Source organism: Terrapene carolina, unplaced genomic scaffold, assembly GCF_002925995.2.
Source record: "Terrapene carolina triunguis isolate 2854851 unplaced genomic scaffold, T_m_triunguis-2.0 Scaffold130, whole genome shotgun sequence".
In the NCBI taxonomy this organism is placed as follows: Eukaryota; Metazoa; Chordata; order Testudines; family Emydidae; genus Terrapene; species Terrapene triunguis.
In genome coordinates this window covers 37,171,132-37,191,754 of record NW_020664481.1, presented here as the reverse complement: position 1 = coordinate 37,191,754, position 20,623 = coordinate 37,171,132, and the positions used below count along the sequence as shown (strand labels likewise).

The following is a 20,623-nucleotide window of genomic DNA, read 5'->3' as shown; positions in this document are numbered from 1 at the left end:
CTCATAGAACTCTGGTTACAGGTGAGTAACCATCTACTGAATAAAATAAATTTTCCTACCATTTTTATTGTGTGTACTATATATGAATATTATGATAGCAGTATAGTCTATTTAGTGTGACTAGCTCTGAAGAGGTATTCTGAAGGAAGGGTAGTGATTCCATAGTCAAGGTTCTAACTGTTTTTTTCCAATTATATCAGACTGATTTTGCCCTCAGCCTCCATCAAAAAATATCCTTTGTACCTGGAATCCCATATATCTGATCTCTAGCGAGAGGAGAATTTGGGGAGGGTGTAAGGAGGTGAATTTTGAGGTTAATTAGTCATGACACTTCTGAGAAACAGCATTTTGAAAAATAAGATACATTTCACTTATTGATTTGTTTGTAGAAATCTTTTTAAAAGGTGGTGTAGAAACTTGACATATATTATTGTCAATAGTTGTGGATGAAACTTATTAATTCTTATTTCTCAAGACTCAGAAAAGGCATAAGGGTTGACACAAAGAGATACAATCACTGTCTAGAAAACTGTCCAATCCTGATTTAACATGACACTGCACAAGTGCAGGTCAGAAACAGACCAGTGTGGGGGAAGAGGGAAGGGAAGGATAGGGTGACAATAATGAGGCACGTATGCGGTTTGATAGTTTGGTTCTTTCCCCGTTTAATTACTATTGATTGGTTACCTTTCTTTTTTGCTTTTAGTAGTCTTGATAGAAATAAGTCTGTAGGAGAGATTTGAATGTGGCACGGAAAGTGGCTTGGTGAATAAGTTTCAATAGGGCATTAAAAGCATAGCAAATAAGATGGATGATAGCATGGAAATGCTTGTGGAGCATGCAACAAAGGGAAATAATATTTAAGATACCTCCCATAGAAGAAAGTAATGAGAAATGACTAATATTTGCGATGTGCTTTGACAGCCTCAGTGTAAGGTAATACAAGGAAAGAATATATTCAAACAAGTCCCTTTTGGGTAATTCTGTCTCTTTGTAGAACATTTCCCATTTTATCAGCATCTTAGGTCTACCACTCCTCTCTCCAAAAACTGCAACTGTAGGCTTTGAGAGACATGCTCCCTTTTAGAAATGCCAGCAAGACATTTTCAAGTTAGGTATATGATACACTTGTATAATAAGAGCCATTCATACAAAAAAAAATGGTGTCATGATGGCAAAACAGCACTTTAAAACAATATTGTGCTCTTTTTCCTTTTCTTACATATATCAGAATACAAAACCTACATTCATCTACCTATTATGTTTGCAGGCCAAATGCTTGGAAAGTGAGAAGCATGGAGTTCTGAACAAAATAATAGAAGGGAATGTACGCTTAGGAAGATTAGAAGAGAAGGTTCGGGTAAGTAGGCTTTATAAATCACATATTAATTACCATTCCATATCTATTACAAGTTGCTTTTGTTTTTAAAAAAATCAGTACTTAATCCATATGGCAGTATATTTTTGTAAGAACATTTTATGGATATTTTTTAGAATGGATTTTAGAAGATAAATGGGATTTTTAGCATATTTTACACAATAAAAATAATAAAAAGTCCTTTTCTGTTGTATACATACACTGCTTTCTATATACGAACATAGTGTTCTAATGATTTATATGAGCTATTGCAGGTTGTAGAATGGTAGAAGCATAGAAATTTTATTTATATTTTTTATTTTATAGGATATATCCCAACCTTTTTCTTTGTACCTTTTAAAAAGTCTGTAATAATGGGGAAAATTGAAAAATATTCTCAATATAGAGTTTATTAAAATTAGAATTACAAGTATTGAGATGCATATACAACTACTGTCAAGGTGCATTCAGATGACTATAGGGTTGTACCTCAATTTCAAGGAATTTGGACATATCCAAAGATTTAACCCAATTCCAAAATATAGTTACACTCTTATCTACTACACTGCTCCATTTGTAGAGTAATTAAGTCAGAAATCTAAGTAACTGGGTGCTCCATCTTGGTTGTATTTGTAGTGAAGTATTTGTATGTTGTCTAAAGTATACAAATAATCAGCTATAAAAGTATACAGTCACTCTCTTTACCATGTATATCTTATTAGTTTTTGCATTTCATTGCAACTTAATGGCAAACTTGAGTGAATTATATTTTAATTCTTTAGTACATTCACAGTTTTAACCTGTCTGATGCTACAGAAATTCTGTTTAAATATTTATACAACCTAATGTTTTTTCTATAGCACATACAGTTTCTTAACAAGTTTCTTCTTATATGTACAGTGAGATGTGATAGGATGGGATCAAGAATCTGCATTGTCAAATTAGTTTTTTTGGCAAATGAATCAGTGGTAAAAACCAGAACCCAAAGACCCCATATTTATCTTAGGCACACATCCTGTTACTTATTGGGTTCTTCATTGGTAATTATTGTTTTTCTTAAACATCTGTTGAGCTTTTAAGTCTTTTCCAATCTATTTTAAAATGAAGTCCACACAACCCTTCCTGCAGTTTGACATTGTTAACAAAGAAATTAGCAATAACAGAGCAGAGTTCAGTTTAACCTGCTCCCTAACCATGGCTGCTCCTAGGGTCTCTACTTCAGGCTATTGAGCCCATGTGCTAGACCCTTACTGTGCTAGTTGCCTCTACTGTGAGGGAGTCTGGGTGTTAGCTCTCTAATGCCACCAACCTGTCAGCCCCTCAAGCACTCTGGTCCAGGCTATGCCAGCCTTGTCTTTACCTTGCAGGTTAACAATAGGTGCAGCCCAGTCCCTGAGTCCCCTTGAAGCATTCCACTGTGACATCCAGCCCCTGACACTGGCTACTCACAGAACTCCCAGATCCTCTGCTCCCAAATGGACAGTGTATCCTTATTTAGTAGTGGCTCTCACACTTTCCAGACTACTGTACCCCTTTCAGGTATCTGATATGTCTTGCGTACCTGTGACGGGGTGCGACTCACCACACCAATGCCTCCTGCTGGTCATCTTGCAGATCAGCTCCACAGATCGGTATGCCGACTCTCGGTGGTGTCTCGCCCACCATCATTTCTAGTCCTGGACCCATGTTGCTCCAAGGACCGCGGCGTCCTCTTCAGGACACAGCCCTCTGACTGTGCCACACTTTGTGCTTCCCCTTTCCGGGGGAATGTACTGCAGTCCGACGGTACAGCACTTCCTCAGTGGCAAGCGGGAGTGAGGGGGAACCTGGGCCTGGCCACTACTCCAGGTTCCAGCCCAGGGACCCTGTAAATGGCAGCCATGCACTGCGTTGCCTCCAACCTCTCAGTCTACTTCACTGGGCCATTTCCCCGCAGCCCCAGCACCTTCTCCACCCTTATCTCAGGGCCTCAGCATGCCATCTTAGCAGTCAGCCAGGAGCTCGCTCTCACTCCCCTGATCCTGCCCAGCACTGCTGTCTCCAAGGTGCTAGCTTTCCTCCTCCTGCAAGGCAGTCAGTTCTCCCTCCTCTAGCGCCAGGGAGCAACTGAACTTGCTCTGCCCTGCAGCTCTTCTTATATGGGCCTGCCTGGCCATGATTGGCTGCTCCTCACAGCCCCTTTCCTATTGGCTGCTTTTTGCGCAGCCACCGTAGGGCTCTATTAACCCCCGACAGGCCAGTATGGGGCAGGTGCCCCATTACAGTACCCGCAAGTTACATCTCACTTAAAAACTACTTGCTTACAAAATCAGACACAAAAATACAAAAAAGTGTCACAGCACACTATTACTGAAAAATTGATTATTCTCATTTTTACTATCTAATTATAAAATACATCAACTGGAATATAAATAATGTACTTACATTTCTGCGTATAGTATATACAGCAGTCTAAACAAGTCATTGTCTTGTCATGACATTTTAGTTTGTACTGACTTCGCTAGTGCTTTTTATGTAGCATGGTTGTAAAACTTAGCAAATATCTAGATGAGTTGATGTACCCCCTGGACCTTTGCGTAACTCCAGGGGTATACATATCGCTGATTGAGAACCACTGCCTTAAATCACCACTTCTGGATAATTCACAGCACTTGAGAGCATTTATAATAAAACAAAAGAAGGTTTATTTAAGAGAGACTAGAGATTCCACTGAAAACAAGGGAGAGTGATGGAAACAAATAGTTACAGTTTTGCAAAGGCACCTCCTTTGTCTTGCTGGGGATGGCATTCCTCCCTCTGGCAGTGGGGGAGCTTGGAGTAAATTAGACCCACTCTGGAGAGTTTTTATTCCTAACTTGGGTTTTTATTCTTCCATATTTACAAGGTGGGCCTCAGGGTAGGCCCAAGGAGTAGTTTTCAGCCAAACAAAAAGAAAAGTTCATAACACAAAAAAGAGAATACCTTTCCCTCCCCCCTTTCTGGGGTGTTGCCTTGTTATGAGGGCACTGTGTGCCAGTCCTTCTCCAAACAGTCCATTAGGGTGGTTGCTTTCCATATATGGAGGAGAGCAGCCTTCCACTCAGGAGAAGCCTTTTGTCCTGATGCACCTTGTCTCCCATCTCTCCTCCCTCTCTCGCACCAGAAAAGGGGTTTTTAACGGTCACAGGCAGCCCTTATTTGGACTTAGGTGTCCCTAGTTTACCTGAGGTAACATTTCAGCTCATGGGGAAAAGGAACTTTACCATTCTAGGGATGGTATACCTGCCTTCCACAACTCTCTTACAGCTGTCTGGTTTGACTTTGTCACACAATGCAAAACAAAATCATAACACACACACTAGGCCTGACACTTAGTAGTAGTTACCTTTCCTATCTAATAAAGTAGGTTCTTGCCTGGCCCCAAAAGTTCAGTGTGTTGCAGAGCTGGCTGGATCCAATCTGTCATGAAATACCGCGTCTCCTCAGTGAATGGATGCAGAGTGTCTTTCTCCACCCTGAATCATACTTTGTTCATAGACCATGAATGGGCCATCACCAAGACAAATGATTGCTTGGTGACTAACTTTTACTCTGACCATAAGGCATAATTTTCAATATAGTTACATTATTCCTTAAATATTACCTGCATACACATCTCACAGTGATTATGACTTGATAAGTTACAAGCTTTCAGTAGAGACCTCATATACTACCCTTTATTAGGTGTAGTAAGTTTGTCAGGTCTGAGTCAGGAGTTCCTTGTAAAGAACCATGAACGCTTTGTCAGCTGGTACCAGTGGGCCTCTGTGTCACAGTGTGTCTTTTGAGATCAACCTAGGGCCGGCCTTAGGGGTGGGCGGGATTGGCCAGTGCATGCAGGGAGTGCCTCCGGAGCAGAGGTGCCCCTCCTCCCCTGCAGCCCCTCCCTTCACCTTGGAACTGCCCCGGCCAAGCAGCTCGGGACCAGGAGCCTCCTGTCTGCTGTGCAGAGCGGGGTAGGGTCGGGCTAATGTCAGGGTGTCCCCCCATTCGTGTACCCAGTTTTCACTGAGCTGGCATGGGAGACAGGGAGCCTGTCTGTGCTGCTGCCTCTACCATTCTTCTAGTGAAAATATAAATAAATACGTAAGTGCTGTCAAATCTGAAAGCAAGTTCATCCATATTTTTCTTTTATTATTTCAATCCATGCTGAACTTTACTGTTTAATAGTCTTTTCAGTCACAGTAGTCAATAACAGTTATACTATGCAATCTCATCTAAGTCACATTGACCGTCATGACTATTACACATGTACAAGTAATGGCAGAATATTGGGCCCATTATATATCAAAGAAAATTTATGGAATTATACTGTATTCAGAATCTATCCCTGCCCCACCTCGATGTGCAGTGCTCTGCAGGGTCTGAGGCAAGGGCAATGGTTCCTCAAAGGAAGATCACTTCCTCTTCAGAGCAGAAGGAACGAGATCCAGTCAAGATAGAGAACAGTCCTCCCTCTCGTAAATGTATGGCCATAAGGACAAATCTTTCCCAATCTTCCCCAGGTCCAGAGATCTCCCTTGTGTCAAAACCATTTCACTGTATGGAGGAGAAAGAAGATTTAGGGAGGCTGTCCTGGGCCCAGGGGTACATATTCCCTGGGTAGCACATATGTTAGCTTTCTTCTTCTTCAAGTAGTGTCCTATGGGTGCTCCACTTTAGATGCGCTAATAACCCCTGTGCCTTTGATTGGAGATTTCTCATAGCAGCGTCCATTCAGCCCACATGTTCATGTTAGTCTCGCGCCCCGTGACGTTGTATAGTGCTGCATGGGTGAACCACCCTCAGCTCCTTCTCAACTGCCTCAGCCTGAGACAGAGCTCTGGCAGTTGTCCTGTTGAGATTTCCTCAACTTTATCCTCTTTTCTTATTAATAGTTAGTCATAGTATTAGTTAATAAGTACACCTCTACCCCGATATAACACGACCCGCTATAACATGAATTCGGATATAACGTGGGAAAGCAGTGCTCTGGAGGGGCGGGGCTGTGCACTCCGGCGGATCAAAGCAAGTTCGATATAATGCGGTTTCACCTATGACGCGGTAAGATTTTTTGGCTCCCAAGGACAGCGTTATATCGGGATAGAGGCGTAGGAATAGTATAGCTTCTTAATTTTTTTTCTTTCACTCATATTGTATTTAGCTAGATACTAGTTAGTTTTTAGTTCTTCTTTACTGCGAGGTTTTGCTTCAGATGTTGTCTGTCATGCTGGGAGGTGATCCCAGTCAGCGATGGGTCTGTCATGCCTCCTTCTCCATTCTTGACAGATATTTTAAGCATGTCTAGAATTTAGTCAAGAGAGTTGCGGACTCCTTGAGCCTCATCATAAGCTGCTCAATATCCTCCATTCACCCTCATCTGCCCGCATAGCTTTGCCTATTAACTAAGCCAGGAAGATCATCTGGCACGTTCCATCTTCTATTCTCCATACATGCAAGAGAGCAGATAAAAAGTATTATGTCCTAGCAAAGGACTCAGAATTTTTATTCTTCTTTTGAGTGATTGCACATGTGCATTCCACTCTAAGTGCGCGCATCCCGAGCATGATCGCTGGAAATTTTCCCCTCAGTGGTACCTGTTGGGGCGGCTTAAGCACCCTCTGCTGCCATTGCCATTAGCACCGGTATAGAGCGCCCAGCCAACCTTACGCCCCCTCAGTCTTCTATGAAGAATTATTTTAATAAAAGGGAGAGTCACCTTGAAATCTAATCATTTTCAAAAAGAGAATTAAAAGAAGTTGGTTACCATGCTTTCATCTGGATCCTCTTAAGTTTCTACAGATTTACCGCCACATTTTCCTATGTTTTCTCAGCACAGATGTTCTAAATAAAGACCCACACATTCAGCAGGGAAGCTGATTGGCTGTACAGGAATTCTGATTATACATTGAACAAATACAGATTCATTTTATTTTGAACTCTTTCAGGTTTATCATTTACCAATGCTAGGTTAAAAAATTAAGTAGTGCAGTTTTTAGGGAAGGTAATCACAATCAAAGCATCACTGTAGCAATCTTACACAACTCTACAGTTTTACCAATACAGTTATAAAATGCTTGACCCATGCTTTTTCTCCCATTCATATGTATCTGAGCTTAGTAAATGCATCCCTTAAAAAGATGCCAGTTTGTAATCTTCTTAAATGTCAGAAAATCTGTATTTATTTAACTGCACTTTTGTCATGTTATTTGACACTACTATATGAACTGGAGAAAACATTTTCAGAAAAATTAGCCAATAATTTAGGTGCAATACACACTACCAACTTTCAGTGACAAAGTCTCTTATTTTCAGAAGATTGTCAAATCCAGAGCACAAGATAAACTTTAAGTACATTAGGACCCTAAATTATTAATGCAAATTTGAAAAAGCTGACTGGGGACTACAGCAATAAAGAAAGGAAAAGCATAAATAGGAACTAATAAAAAGTAAAAAAAAAAAAAAATACCAAAACAAGTCTTTAACAAAGCTTTCTTAAACAAAAAAAACTTGCAAACAAAAATAAAAATGTTAATTAAGCATATGACGTAACCACTCAGAAGTAAGTTTATGGCAGCATATTCAGCAATCATGATTATGGTGTTATCTGAACTATGTTCTTTAGGTCTTTCTTACAAGCACTTGTAATTTGTTTACACCCTAATCATATATCAGCTAATCCGACCTATTAGAGATTTTGACAGATAATTTAACCACAATATCCTATATACAGAAAAGCAAGTCATTTAGTGTTCTCTAGAGAGTCTGATTCTTGTATTGATTTAAAACTGGAAAAAAATTAAAATAAAGCTTAATTTTTGATCTAAGCACAAGTATTATCAAAATTGTTAAATATTTTTATAGTTGCGGTACCTTTTTAATCCTAACTAGTAGCACAGTTTCTCACATACACCCATATTGTATTCTCTGCTTTTGCAAGTAGAGGTGACAAAGATTCAAAAGATCCCAGTATAAGGCGTATGGAAGGAGAAAAGGATGTTTCTTCTTTGAAGTTTGCTTGTGTGGATTTTCCACTGTAGGTTATAAACATGCTTTGAGTGTACAACCTTGGAATTTTTGAATAGCAGTGTCTGTTGGGACTACACAGACCCTACTTTATGTGGGATGGGAAAATGCTTAGGAGCTGGTCAGTGCTGTCCTTAGATCATTCATGGGATCACTGCAAAGCAAGGTGAGGTACTATATATTCCTTCTTTCCCAAGAACTGAGCCTCTTATGGTCACAAAACTATCAGCCCCTGCTGGATTAGATAGCAAGAGACCAGAACCTGAATAATCAAATCAAACAACCTGTGAGAAGGAGGTTTTTCAAGGCAGAGATTGTCTCCTACTATGCATTTATACAGTGTGTAGCACAATGTGGGATCCAGGCCTGTATTGGGCTTTTAATACTACTAACAGTAGTAATTAACAATACACTTATTTTATAGAAAGGCTAGAGTAATCTTTTACAAAGGCTCTTGCTGACTGTATTGCAACATTGGAAAAGAGCATCTTTCATTGCCTTTGGCCATGGTGATTTATTGCACTGGGGAGAGGGACACTCTAAGAAATAGAAGTTGGATTGTATAAATGAGACATCTAATCCTAAAATGAGGATGAGAGCTCAGAGTCTTGGGTGACTGCCAACAGGGAATGAGAGATGGTTAGAAAATGAAAGAGTACATAGTACTGAATGTATCCGTAATAGCGACCATATATTTCTACTTTTTAAAAACAATTTGATAAATGAGTGAAGTTCATGTTTTGGCAAACCCTACACCCTTTAGTTTTGCAGATTTGTGACAACCAGAAAGCAGTGTAGTGGGGGCAGTTCACCTGCATATTGGAGAAGGGAAGAGTATTGGGAGACTTCATAGAGCTCCTCCCACAGCACCAAAAAGGTTATTTGGGGGAAAAGGGAAAGGAGGGAGCGGGCTGAGGTTGAACAGTCATTCAGTGGCTCTGTACAGTATGTATCTCCATCACTGAGGGTGTACACAAGCCTGGCAGGGAGAATGCCATCCCTCTGTGAAGCCTGTTTAGTTAGCCTTTGTGCGTGAGTGGATTTGGCTTAGTGGCACACAGTTCCACCTTTTTGTATGCACTTCTGGAGAAAAAAATAATAATTTCTTACATTTCCTTTTGAGTTGCATACAGTACAAGTTAAATTATCTTTGATTTTGAGGCCTCAATGAAAAATAAATCAGGAGCTGATATTTAATCTGTGGACATATTAAACAACATTTGGGATAGCTATAAATTGCTTTAAAATGAAATAGTGCGTTACCACTTAAAAAAAGCATCAAAACTTTGTTTTTTATATATAATGTTTATTACATTGATTTGTAAGAACACCTATTTTAAAGCTATGCATGTTTATTCTTAATTTGCTACCAAAATTCCATTATTCTTCAGAAGTCTTACCCATTGGTAGTTTGGGGATTTACTAGATAATTATTTTGTACAAATCTTTATATAAAAGCCCTCGTGCATACCATTTTTCAATTTAGATTCTGGTTTACACTAGAACCATACAAAATTCAACTACCTTTTTAAAAATAAAATTTAATGTAACAATATCTAGTAGGTTCAATAAAAATGTTCAGAAAAATGAATCAACCATTTTTGCATATGGAATTAACATTAATATAAAATAAAAACTTGTTTCTGTATTTTTTTTTAATTGCCTGTAATTAGTGCCTTGATTTTAAGGCACCATATATATTAGTAGGCATGTTTTTATTTAACATTTTTAAGACAGTTCTTAAAGCCATTTCTACTCTGATGTGCTCTGACATACACTAGTCAGAGCATTATATTTCAGAAATAGCCGTAGTTTCTGAAAAGATTCTGGAAACGTCTCTTTTGAAAATACTTAATTTGTTTTTATGTCCCTTTGAGATTTAGTTTAACTATAAATTGCTTTCTCTAAGATTTCAACAGTACATGAGTTCTAAATTAAAAAAAATTATTGCACTTTTATTTTGCTTTTAATTCTAGATCCTGTATTGGTTCTCATCATCCGAGTATTTAAGTGTCCAATAAAGTACCATACAGAATTTGAAAAAGTAATTTAAGGTGATAATTGAAATATATTTTTATAGCAAGTTGTACTCAAAATATTTCTGATCTTCATTCTTTTTTAAAAAAATAGTACCAGCATAATGTAGAAAACATCAATTTCATTGTTATCACTTTCACCTGTGAATTCTTGACACAATGAGGTGTTTATGAAATTATACATTGTTCAAGGAAACGGTGATATTAGATACCACCTATTTAATAATAATATTGCCTTGCCAATTTTCTAGTGTTTACACAAATGGTGGTGGTGCTTTTTGTTTGTTTAAACATAGGCCTTTGTGCTAGTTATAGCTAAGAAATGGGACCACGAAAAACTTAAAATCATATTGCAATCACCTTAATAGTCAATAATATTGGAAGTCTGTAGTTATGATTCAAAGTTTAATTAAAATGTACAGTTTGATAATGCAATTCCTCTCAGCTTCTTGAAGAGCAGTCACACATTCCCTGGCAGAGGCATTGACAGAAACCATACACAAGACATACAGTTAGACTTGAGGGAACAAGACTGACACACACAATTCCTAGGGTCACTTTCTGAATCACTAATAAATAGATTCCAAGAGGTAGTGAGCCAAAGTAGAAAAATCCTAACAGCCATACCAGTATTCTGGGTACATGATTACAAAGCTTAGAGAAGAGATCTTGGTCTAGCTGACTGTGAGAACTGACAGATACTGAGTCAAGGCTATGGTCTGCATAATAATCTGAGAGAGTGTTTTGGCTTGGAGTCCTAGTAGAGTCTCTCTGTACTTCCATAATTGTTATTACTAAGCAGTTTGAAGATCCATGAGAGGGGCTTGAGGAAGCCAAGTTCTTTGGTGTTAAAACTACTTCTTTACAGTCGGAATTCCATATTGTTTTGTCTTTTAACACGAGTTTGGACATAACGTTTGTATCATTAGGTAGTCCTTCAACTTCATCTTCATGCAACTTTGTCTCATGGCGGCAAAAGGGACAACTAATGCAAGGACAGCCATCTCCTATGTGAAGTATTTTAGTCAGACATCTCGCACATACTCTGTGAAGACAGTTCAGTATTTTGGGTTTACGACTATGAATGTTAAATCTCTGGTAACAAATTTTGCACTCCAGCTCATCATTTGGCACCTTTTCTTCCCCTTCCGTGTGAGGGTAACTCATCTTTAATTTAGGCACACTGTCAAAAGAAGAAGTCAGAGAAACAATAAGTTACCGTATACCTCTAAAAATCTGTTTGACATTAATTTTCCCAAGAATAAATTCTACTGTTGGTTTTAAGAAGTAGGCAAAGGAGCTGGAAGCAAGCCTCATATTAAAATTGCCTAACATTCCACTATAACCCCCTTTGTTTTCAAATGCATATAACTTGCCAAATTTTAGCTGTGTTGGCTCAAGTTTTCTATGCTTGGTATCTGGCTCAGACTGAATGTAAGCTGCAGAAAAATTGCTATTTGCATATGGGCAATAGTACTTGCTAGAGGCTTGCTTCTTACATTTTCTGAGAATTCCATCTGCAGTGCACAGGTTTTCATGCATCACTTTAAAGCAGCCATGAAGACCAGAATATCTGGATGAGAGAAAAATAGGGATGTTCCCCCCCTTCTCACTGCCATATAAAAATACTTTTTGATCTAGGGGAAGGGAAGGTGCATTGGGCCAGGAGGCAGAATACCATGAGTTTAAGTCTCACCTCACATACCATTTCCCTTCCCCATCACTTCTCACAGGATCCCTGCCTTTTAGAATTCCATTTTTTCCTGAAAACACAAGGGCTGTTTTAAGTGTCTGAACCAAGCATCATGTGGGTATATATAAGCAAGATTCTCTATCCAGCTTTACCTGAATACATCAGTTCTGACAGGCAGCAACCCATTTTTTCTTATCTAAGATTGCCAGTTATTGAATACTGTTGATAATTTAATGTTCATCAATGGAACAAAGAGTTTTAAAAATGCCATCAAGTTAAGTTGCAAAAGTGCTTTTACATTTTCTGTAATTCAAGGTATGAGTAATATAGCCCAAAACGACTATTAAGGCACTTCCTACAATCTGACATTGACAAGTGTTTATAGTTTGCTTTGCCTTGGAGATGAATCTTGTTATCCATCATGAATACTCCGGTAACACTGTTCTATATGTCTGAAGCCAAAAAGGAGGCGTCACAGTTGCTCATTTTAGCTGTGCTATATTTTTAAAGTTACTGAACAGAGACATGATTATTTAACTATAGTGGTTTCCCTATGACACATTTATATTAGTCATGCTTTGGGATTATACAGATGTTTGTGAAGCTATAGCAATTTCTGACCAGTGTGACACTGCATTTCTCAGCAATGTGTTTTTCCTCAGCTTTTTTCCAGAAAAGTTAATTTATTTCCACTCTGATTTGTTAGTAAGTAAAATTAGTCCTTTCTCAGAACATCAGGCTCAAATTACTACACAGCAGGTTCTGTGTTAATGGAAACAGGCAAGATGATATTATAATGAAAGCTTTGCTATTGACTTAAATAGGTGCATGATGGGACCCAATCTCTGCTTGCATGAAAGTTGCATTCTTTTAAAATAGTAAAAATTAAGATATCGATCCTGCAAACACTTGCACATATAAATAACTTTATTAAGATAATGATCCTATGGAATTCATGTACATGAAGTTACATGCCCATATGTTTGCAGGATTGGAACCTAAAGTATTTGAATTCATGGATTTTTATTTTTGGGACTGTCATGATCTTGAGTCTCTTCACTCTCTGTTTATGTTTACCAATTTCTGTGTACTATCCAACCCTTTAAAAGGTATAAATCACCTTGGCAAGTGAACTACTCTAATGGGTAAAGTTCTAAGGTACCTATGACATTGGTATCTAACAGGCTTCTTCATGTTGGCAACAGCTGTAGGAGTCTTTGACCTATGAACCATGTACTGTATAACTACGAAGTGAGACTATATATTTGGTAGGGATAAAAAAAAGTAGACTTAAGTGAAACATCTATCAAGATTTAAACATCAATAATTACAAATTGTTTACAGGGGAATGTGCAGAACCCTAAATTATTCTAATGTTTCCTTCATGTGTGCAGTTTGCTTGCTGTTTAATTTTTGAATTTTCCTTGTAAGTTACATTTTAGACTCAATTTTACATCCTCAGCATCGGAACTGGTATTCTTTCTCTGTAGAAAGTGTGTCACTATTTTTAGAAGAAAAAATGTTTGGTGTTTTACTGAATTTTTAACTTTTTTTAAAAAAAGAAATCTCAATGCACTAGTTTAACTAGTTATTCAATTCTAGAAAAATAAATTTATGTCTGAAGCATAATTCATTTGCTTTTTTCCACTGACTCCACTACAACAAGTTTAATGTGTAATTTGTATGGCAATTACCATTATTATTGCATTCAACCTTCAGAAGACAAGATTATGGAAATCTGTTCTGTATGCTGTCAATTTCTTCATCATAACATGTCAGTCTAATTTTAGTATACCCTGTGATTAGAGACTGAGGACAGTTAAAACCGGTCAGTCAAGGCTTCCCAGAAAAGAATCCAGGCTCCTAAAATCCCTCAGATCGCTATTTTTGGCCTGAATGTTTTAATTTTCCTTTCCTCTTGAGCAGTGGTCACCAACCGGTCAATCGCGATCAATTGGTCAATCCTGGAGACTCTCCCAGTCGATTGTGATCTCTGGCCACTAAAAGTCCAGCCATGTAGCGCAGCAGCGCTGCCACTGAGGCCCCTGCTGGAAGTGACTAGCGCAGCATGCCCCCGCAAGCGGGGGAGGCAGGGGTCTCCGCGCGCTGCTCCTGCCCGCAAGCACCACCCTGCAGCTCCCATTGGCTATGAATGGGGAACTGCGGCCAATGGGAGCTGTGGGGGCAGTGCTTGCAAAGAGGGATAGCGTGCAGAGCCATGTGCCCCGCCCCCAGCAGCCTGAGGTGCATTGGCCCCTTCCGGGAGCAGTGTGGAGCTGGGGCAGGTAGGGAGCCTGCCTTGCTTAGCCCGGCTGCGCTGCCGACTGGGAGCCGCCTGAGAAAAGTGCCGCCCGGCAGGAACCCGCCTCAACCCCCGGCCCTGAGCCCCCTCCTGGAGCCAGCACCCCATATCCCCTCCTGCACCCTGAACCCCCTCCCAGAGCCAGCACCCCATACGTCCTCCTGCACCCCAACACTCTGCCCCAGACCAAAGCCCCCTCCTGTACCCAAACTCCCTCCCAGAGCTTGCACCCATCAACCCCTCCTGCACCTCAACCCGCCACCCCAGGCTCAGCCTGGAGCCCTCTTCCACACTCCAAACCCCTTGGCCCAGCCCATTCAACAGAATGTGACTGAAATTGATCTATCTTAGGTACTACTCTGGAGAATCTATACACTACCAAGTTATTTAACTCAATTTCTCAATGCATGTGCACATAAAACACAAACTATTATAACAATGTAATTATGCATTCATCCTACTGATCAAAAATTAAATTTCATGTATTAAAGAGCAAAAGCTTTTCCCCCCAATTTGTTACAATACATATAAGAGAGAGAAATTCCAGTAATAGCATTACAAGCATCTATGCCTGTATTTACTCAGGCTTTTTCTGAGAATTGGGATGGGAGTTCTCCCTTTTCATTTAGTAGACATGGGAGTATTTGGTGTCTTGAAATATTATTTTAGATTTTTTTATGCTTTTTAAAATATGTATGTTGAGTATTTACTTTAGGCACTCTATAAACAAACATTTACAAACATTACAATTTTTTAAAATTTTCATTTAATGTTATAAATTTACAATATGATACGTCAATGGCTACCAATGACATTTAAATATGTATGACCCTTAATTCATAATAAACCATACAATTTTGTCATCCAGAGTATATTCCCTTATCCAGTGCTACACACTACAGACCTCATTTGCTATCTAAGGGAGTCTTTCAGTTCACTTCAGTGGGATTTGGATCAGGCCCATAATGCATATGTGCCAAGCAGCACTTCTAGGTGTTGCAGGAGCCCAAGCTCTGAATTTCCTGGTGTGTAGCTCTAAATCACAGCCTTACTTTCTGTTCATGTAATTTTTGCATTGATGGCACTAAGTTCTGTGGTGATAATATCCTGCTAACCTCTGCAATTTTAGATATCGTTGACAAAAATTCCAGAGGCCTTCCATGTGTATACAATACTTGTGGATTTAAACACAAAGCATGGGTCATCTCATACGCTTCTGGAACCCTCAGAGCTCATTGCCAACAAGATCCTTTAGCGGTGGGGAGCATGCCTGAACAATCTGACAGCACAAGGCCTAAGGAAGGAGAAAACCAACATGCTGGAGCTTCAAGTGGTCAGACTAGCTCTTCTCAAATTCTAAACTCAGATTATCAGATGCTACCTCATAGTACTGTTGGGCACCACCACAATCCTGGTTTGTCCAATAATGGTGGGACCAGCAGCCCAAACCTTGTCCTTGGCAGAGATTCAACTTCTTTCAGTCAGAGCCAAAGGAACCCTGAATCAAGAGGCAGATGGGCTGAGCAGAGGCTCTTTAGAAGTCCACAGATTCTTTATGACAGCCCTCTTATACATTCTAATTCAGATCATCTGCAGCTGACTCTGTGACTACAGAATAGGAAAACCTAAGCCAGACGATCTTCTCTAGAGAGACTTCTGACTTTAAGGTAGAAATCTACTGTCGAAGAATATTCAGCAACCTGGTCAAAGTTTTGCTTCTGGTGTGAAGAATGGCAGACAGAACCAGGAGACTCAGGCATACCAGTGATTATTGATTTCTTACAAGATGGAATGGCTTGGGTTGCAAACAACCCAATATAACTAGACAGGTATTGGTCATCATCAGTCTATTACATCTTGAGCAAGTTTTCCAGGTTCACTGACATATCATTCCCAGGTATCAAGTAGCAAGACCATCAAAAACAGTGAGACTCGTCTTCAAAAAATGGGTTCTGCCTTTTTCCTGACAACTCAGCCATTTAATTTATGATCATTCTTTCTCTCTTTTAATAAAAATGTGCTTCTTGTTAGCCATGGCTTCTTAAGTATCTGCACAGAAAGGATACATATGTGTAATTAAGAAGACTTATTCTTTCCTTAGGGAGATACCATCTACTACCTTAAGTTAAGGCTTAGGTTGAAGTCTTGGTGCGAGAATCAAGCCCTATTATATTTAACATACAGAACAGCATTGACAACTTCTGTGTGATGGGAAAATGCTCCTCCCACCCATTTAGAACTCAGATGTAAACCTAAAAAAAACAGTCACAAAATTATAACCACACTGAGGTTGTGGCCACCATTTTGGATTCACATCTTCTGGGAGTTTTCAGTGGCTCGCATACTATATAGCTGTGGTATATTATGATTATTTAGTTACACAATTATGTTCTTCACAATTAATATAATTATTTTATGATAAGGATGATTAATATGATCAGTTCATTTGAATCAGACAGTCTTTAAACATCTGCATTGTTCTCAGTTTAAAGTTTGTCACTGATATTGTAATATATATTTATTCTTGACATATATTAAAGTGAAGACTTCCCTATAACAATTTCAAGCTTTATCATGACCATTATACTCTGAAGGGAAAATGGAGGTTTGTCTATATCAGGGGTCGGCAACCTTTCAGAAGTGGTGTGCCGAGTCTTCATTTATTCACTCTAATTTAAGGTTTCGCGTGCCAGTAATACATTTTAACGTTTTTAGAAGGTCTCTTTCTATAAGTCTATAATATATAACTAAACTATTGTTGTATGTAAAGTAAATAAGGTTTTTAAAATGTTTAAAAAGCTTCATTTAAAATTAAATTAAAATGCAGAGCCCCCCGGACCGGTGGCCAGGACCCGGGCTGTGTGAGTGCCACTGAAAATCAGCTCATGTGCCGCCTTTGGCACGCGTGCCATAGGTTGCCTACCCCTAATTATTATTCATTATTTGTAGCATTGCCGGCCCTAGGCCAACAGAAAGAATCAGGGCCCCATTGTGCTAGGCACTGTACAAACTCTCACAAAAAGTCAGTTCCTGCTCCAAAGAGTTTACCTACTAAGTATATATTAAAATTGTGGTCCCCATGTAGCAATGGTATAAAATCCTTGACTCATCTAAGTACATCAGGAATTAAGTCTTTTTTTACTTACTCCTTTTAAAACTAAGTAGTGTTTGAATAATATTCTGAATTCTGAGATAGACATGTATCGTGATTCAAAACAGATTAATTTTACCTTGCTTCACCTAAACTATAGTATTCTGTGCTTCTCACAAAGACCCATATTATTGAAAGTGAACAAAACAAAATTGCTTGTTTCTTGTACATGTTGCACTATTTTGTTATCCAATTTCAAATCAAAATCTTGATTGTAATAAAAATAAGTTGTAAGCACAGCATTCAAAAATATATTACAGAATTAGGTCTCAACCATTTTGGATGTCGTTAAAGGATAAGAATGAGATGATTCAGGAAATTCAGTTGTTTCATTATTAAGGCAGTGGCCATAATGCAGCTCATGCAATCTCACCTTTAAGGCCCAATTCAAAAGAAATATATTTCCCTGTCAGCAGATATATGCAAAATACACCAGCGTCACAGGGAGATGCTGCCAGGTCTGTGAAAGTGTGCAGCAGCTGGAAGAAGCATTCGGCCTCCTTTACAAAGTGGCTTTAGCTTCCAACTGACTCTATAGAGAGTTGAGCCATGGTAGCCTAAGTGTGGCTTCAAAAGGAAGTGAAGGGGAGTGAAATCTTAGCTTGTCTCCCTCTCAACCCCTCTGTCACCATAGCTGGAGTGAACCCAGAGTCTTTCAGGAGTTTGGGGGTGATTCTGGCCCACAATTTAATTATGTGGTCATATACTACCTCTCAGTATAATATATTTATCAATAAACGGCATTGACCTGAATGTCTCAGGCTTCTAAAAATTCTACTTGGTAAATCAAACCCAACCTTTTTCAAATTAAGAAAATAAATCAGTCCTCAATAAGGAGTATAATTTACAGATTTTGCTGTAGGCAATTCTCAATGAGTGATGATTTTTGTTTTTAAATAGGCAGCTTGTTTTTTAAATATATATTTTTTGCTCATACTGTCAAAAAGAAATACCTTCAGCTAGAAATCGAGGAAAAATTTCAGCACAGAAGGTGACTTGCAGAAAGCAAAGAGCTTTTGAAAAGAGCATACTACCAGATGCCTTCTAGTATATTTGTCTTTTGGTTCTGCAAGAAATGCACTAGACAAGTCTCAGGATTAAAGGTGATGTTCAGGTTGACAACTTTGTCCAAATGTGTAACTGCAGAGTATCAAAAATATGACAGCATTCCTAAAACATATCAGATCAATTTTCAACTTCATATATAGAAAATCAAGAATCGGCACCTAGAGACCATGCTGATTTGTCTTAGACCAAATCTTGATATTAATTTCAACAGAAATCAATATTTTATGCCATTTTAGTAAAATAAGGCCAGATTTTCAACAGCCAATTTTGTATCTGTGCAAGCCCCAATGGGTATGCACAAGTCATGTCTTTTGCACAGAAACCCTAACCTGCGCACACTCAGCAATAGCAAAGATCGTAAGCTGAAAGGATAGTTGCATCCGATCCACAGCATAAGATATTAAATTAATAGCAACCATGAACAAAATGAATTTATCCAACATTTTCTTATGGATTATTTTGGTAATGTAAAATGTCAATGTTTAAGTTCGAATCTAAGCAGCCATAGCTGTGAAATTAATGGGAAGAAGGTAAAAATAGAGTGCAGAAAGAACATGCAGAAAAATGGAGAAAAGAACCTTTTAAATGATAAACTGAACTAGAATAAAGACAAGTGAAATTGACTATCTGTACTGCAATGTGTTAAATTTTTGTTCTGAAGATACAATTATAGCATTTGCCTGGCATCAACTGCTATACAATAGTTAAGGTTTCACTTATAAATCCCATAGTCACACATTCATAATTTGCAAAAATATTCACCGTCTGGGCTGTAATATTCTATGGCTGATCTTAACAGAAGGGCCATTTGGTTTGGGGTGTGGATTTTTGGTAAATAACATATGAGCCAAATCTATTCAACTGGTTGAATCAGTGAGTTGGAAATACACACTTTTACAAGTGTAAAGATCGCTGCACTTTGTTCCGTGCAGGTATTAAGGATGGTTGAACTTGGTGTGTAAATAATGCCCAATGTCAATGAGGTTTATCATCCGCAACCAAGTGTGAAAAAAATCACTTGGGTAACTGAGTTATAAACTACTGAAAACTCACTTCTGAATGTGTGTAATAAGCATCTAAGATTTTGAGCAGTCTAATGAAGGTAGCAGAAAGTTGGAGGCAGCCCCAAAGAACAGACCCCCTTGCATCTGTTACCCTGACCATACCATGGAGCTGTTAGAAGCCTCTCTCTGTTTGCATATATTTCCTGCCCAGTCTGACAGGCTCAAGGGGTTACTGTTCCTGTTGGGACAATTTGTCTGAGAGAGATCAGAAGTATCTTTTGAAAAACACAAAACACAATGCAGGATTTTTTTCAGACGACTAACATCAAGAACCCATGAAAACTGCAAGTGTGAATTTAGAGGCTGCAATTTCACGCTCAGTTTGTGCTGCATTTTGCACATTCCAAACCTCATTTTTCAAAAAATTACGATATAGAGCCATTGCAATGTAAACCTGAGCTTTTCACTGTTACATAAACCAGCCTTGCAGAAAACTGACTCTAGCTGGAAAATAGCAGCAGCTGTGGGAACTCTGCATTCACCAACCTCATTTTACCTCACTAAGATGAGAGTTTCAAAGCCTAATTTGCTGCTATTATGAGCAAGCTTCCCCCCCCCCCCAATTAATTTTTTTTAAGGAAATCAAATTCAGAAAGCTCTATTTGGGTTGCAGTTAAAATTAAATCTAGAAATACAAAATCAAAATTCCCATAGCAAGGTTATCTCAGTTATGTTCCGCATATTGTGGACCAGAGCCTCAGCTTTTATGGTGTAGATTTAATTTGAGTCGAAATACTGTACTAAACATTGCCCATACACAATATTTTCTTTTCCTGTTGTTAAAAGTGGCTATTAATATTGCTATAGGAGTCTTAACTCTTTCCCTTTCGTAACTTTAGGCCCCAATCTTGCAAACACGTCTGGCACTTGCTTAACTTTACTCATGTGAGTAGTTCTGTTGGCTACAATGAAACTGCTCATATAAGTAA

General features: G+C 38.8%; 2 protein-coding genes across 3 annotated transcripts in view; one reads left to right on the top strand and one right to left on the bottom strand.

Moving 5' to 3' along the window:
* CEP89 (centrosomal protein 89) overlaps positions 1-20,623 on the top strand; it is a 98,364-nt gene that overhangs the window by 72,804 nt on the left and 4,937 nt on the right. For both annotated transcript variants that reach the window (XM_026652755.1, XM_026652756.1), the window contains one exon: positions 1,271-1,360. In XM_026652755.1, coding sequence (XP_026508540.1) covers positions 1,271-1,360 — 90 coding nt within the window. The remainder of the gene's footprint in view (positions 1-1,270; positions 1,361-20,623) is intronic.
* On the bottom strand, positions 10,858-12,151 carry LOC112120335 (E3 ubiquitin-protein ligase RNF182-like). Its single transcript, XM_024219389.1, has 2 exons — positions 12,113-12,151; positions 10,858-11,599 (listed from the first exon to the last, which is right to left on the bottom strand). The coding sequence occupies exon 2, from the start codon at positions 11,581-11,583 to the stop codon at positions 10,858-10,860; it is 726 nt and encodes a 241-aa protein (XP_024075157.1). The 5' UTR covers positions 11,584-11,599; positions 12,113-12,151.

Excerpts from the sequence above, each read along its gene's own strand:
- LOC112120335 (XM_024219389.1), bottom strand. The coding sequence starts at position 11,583 with ATGAGTTACCCTCACACGGAAGGGGAAGAAAAGGTGCCAAATGATGAG.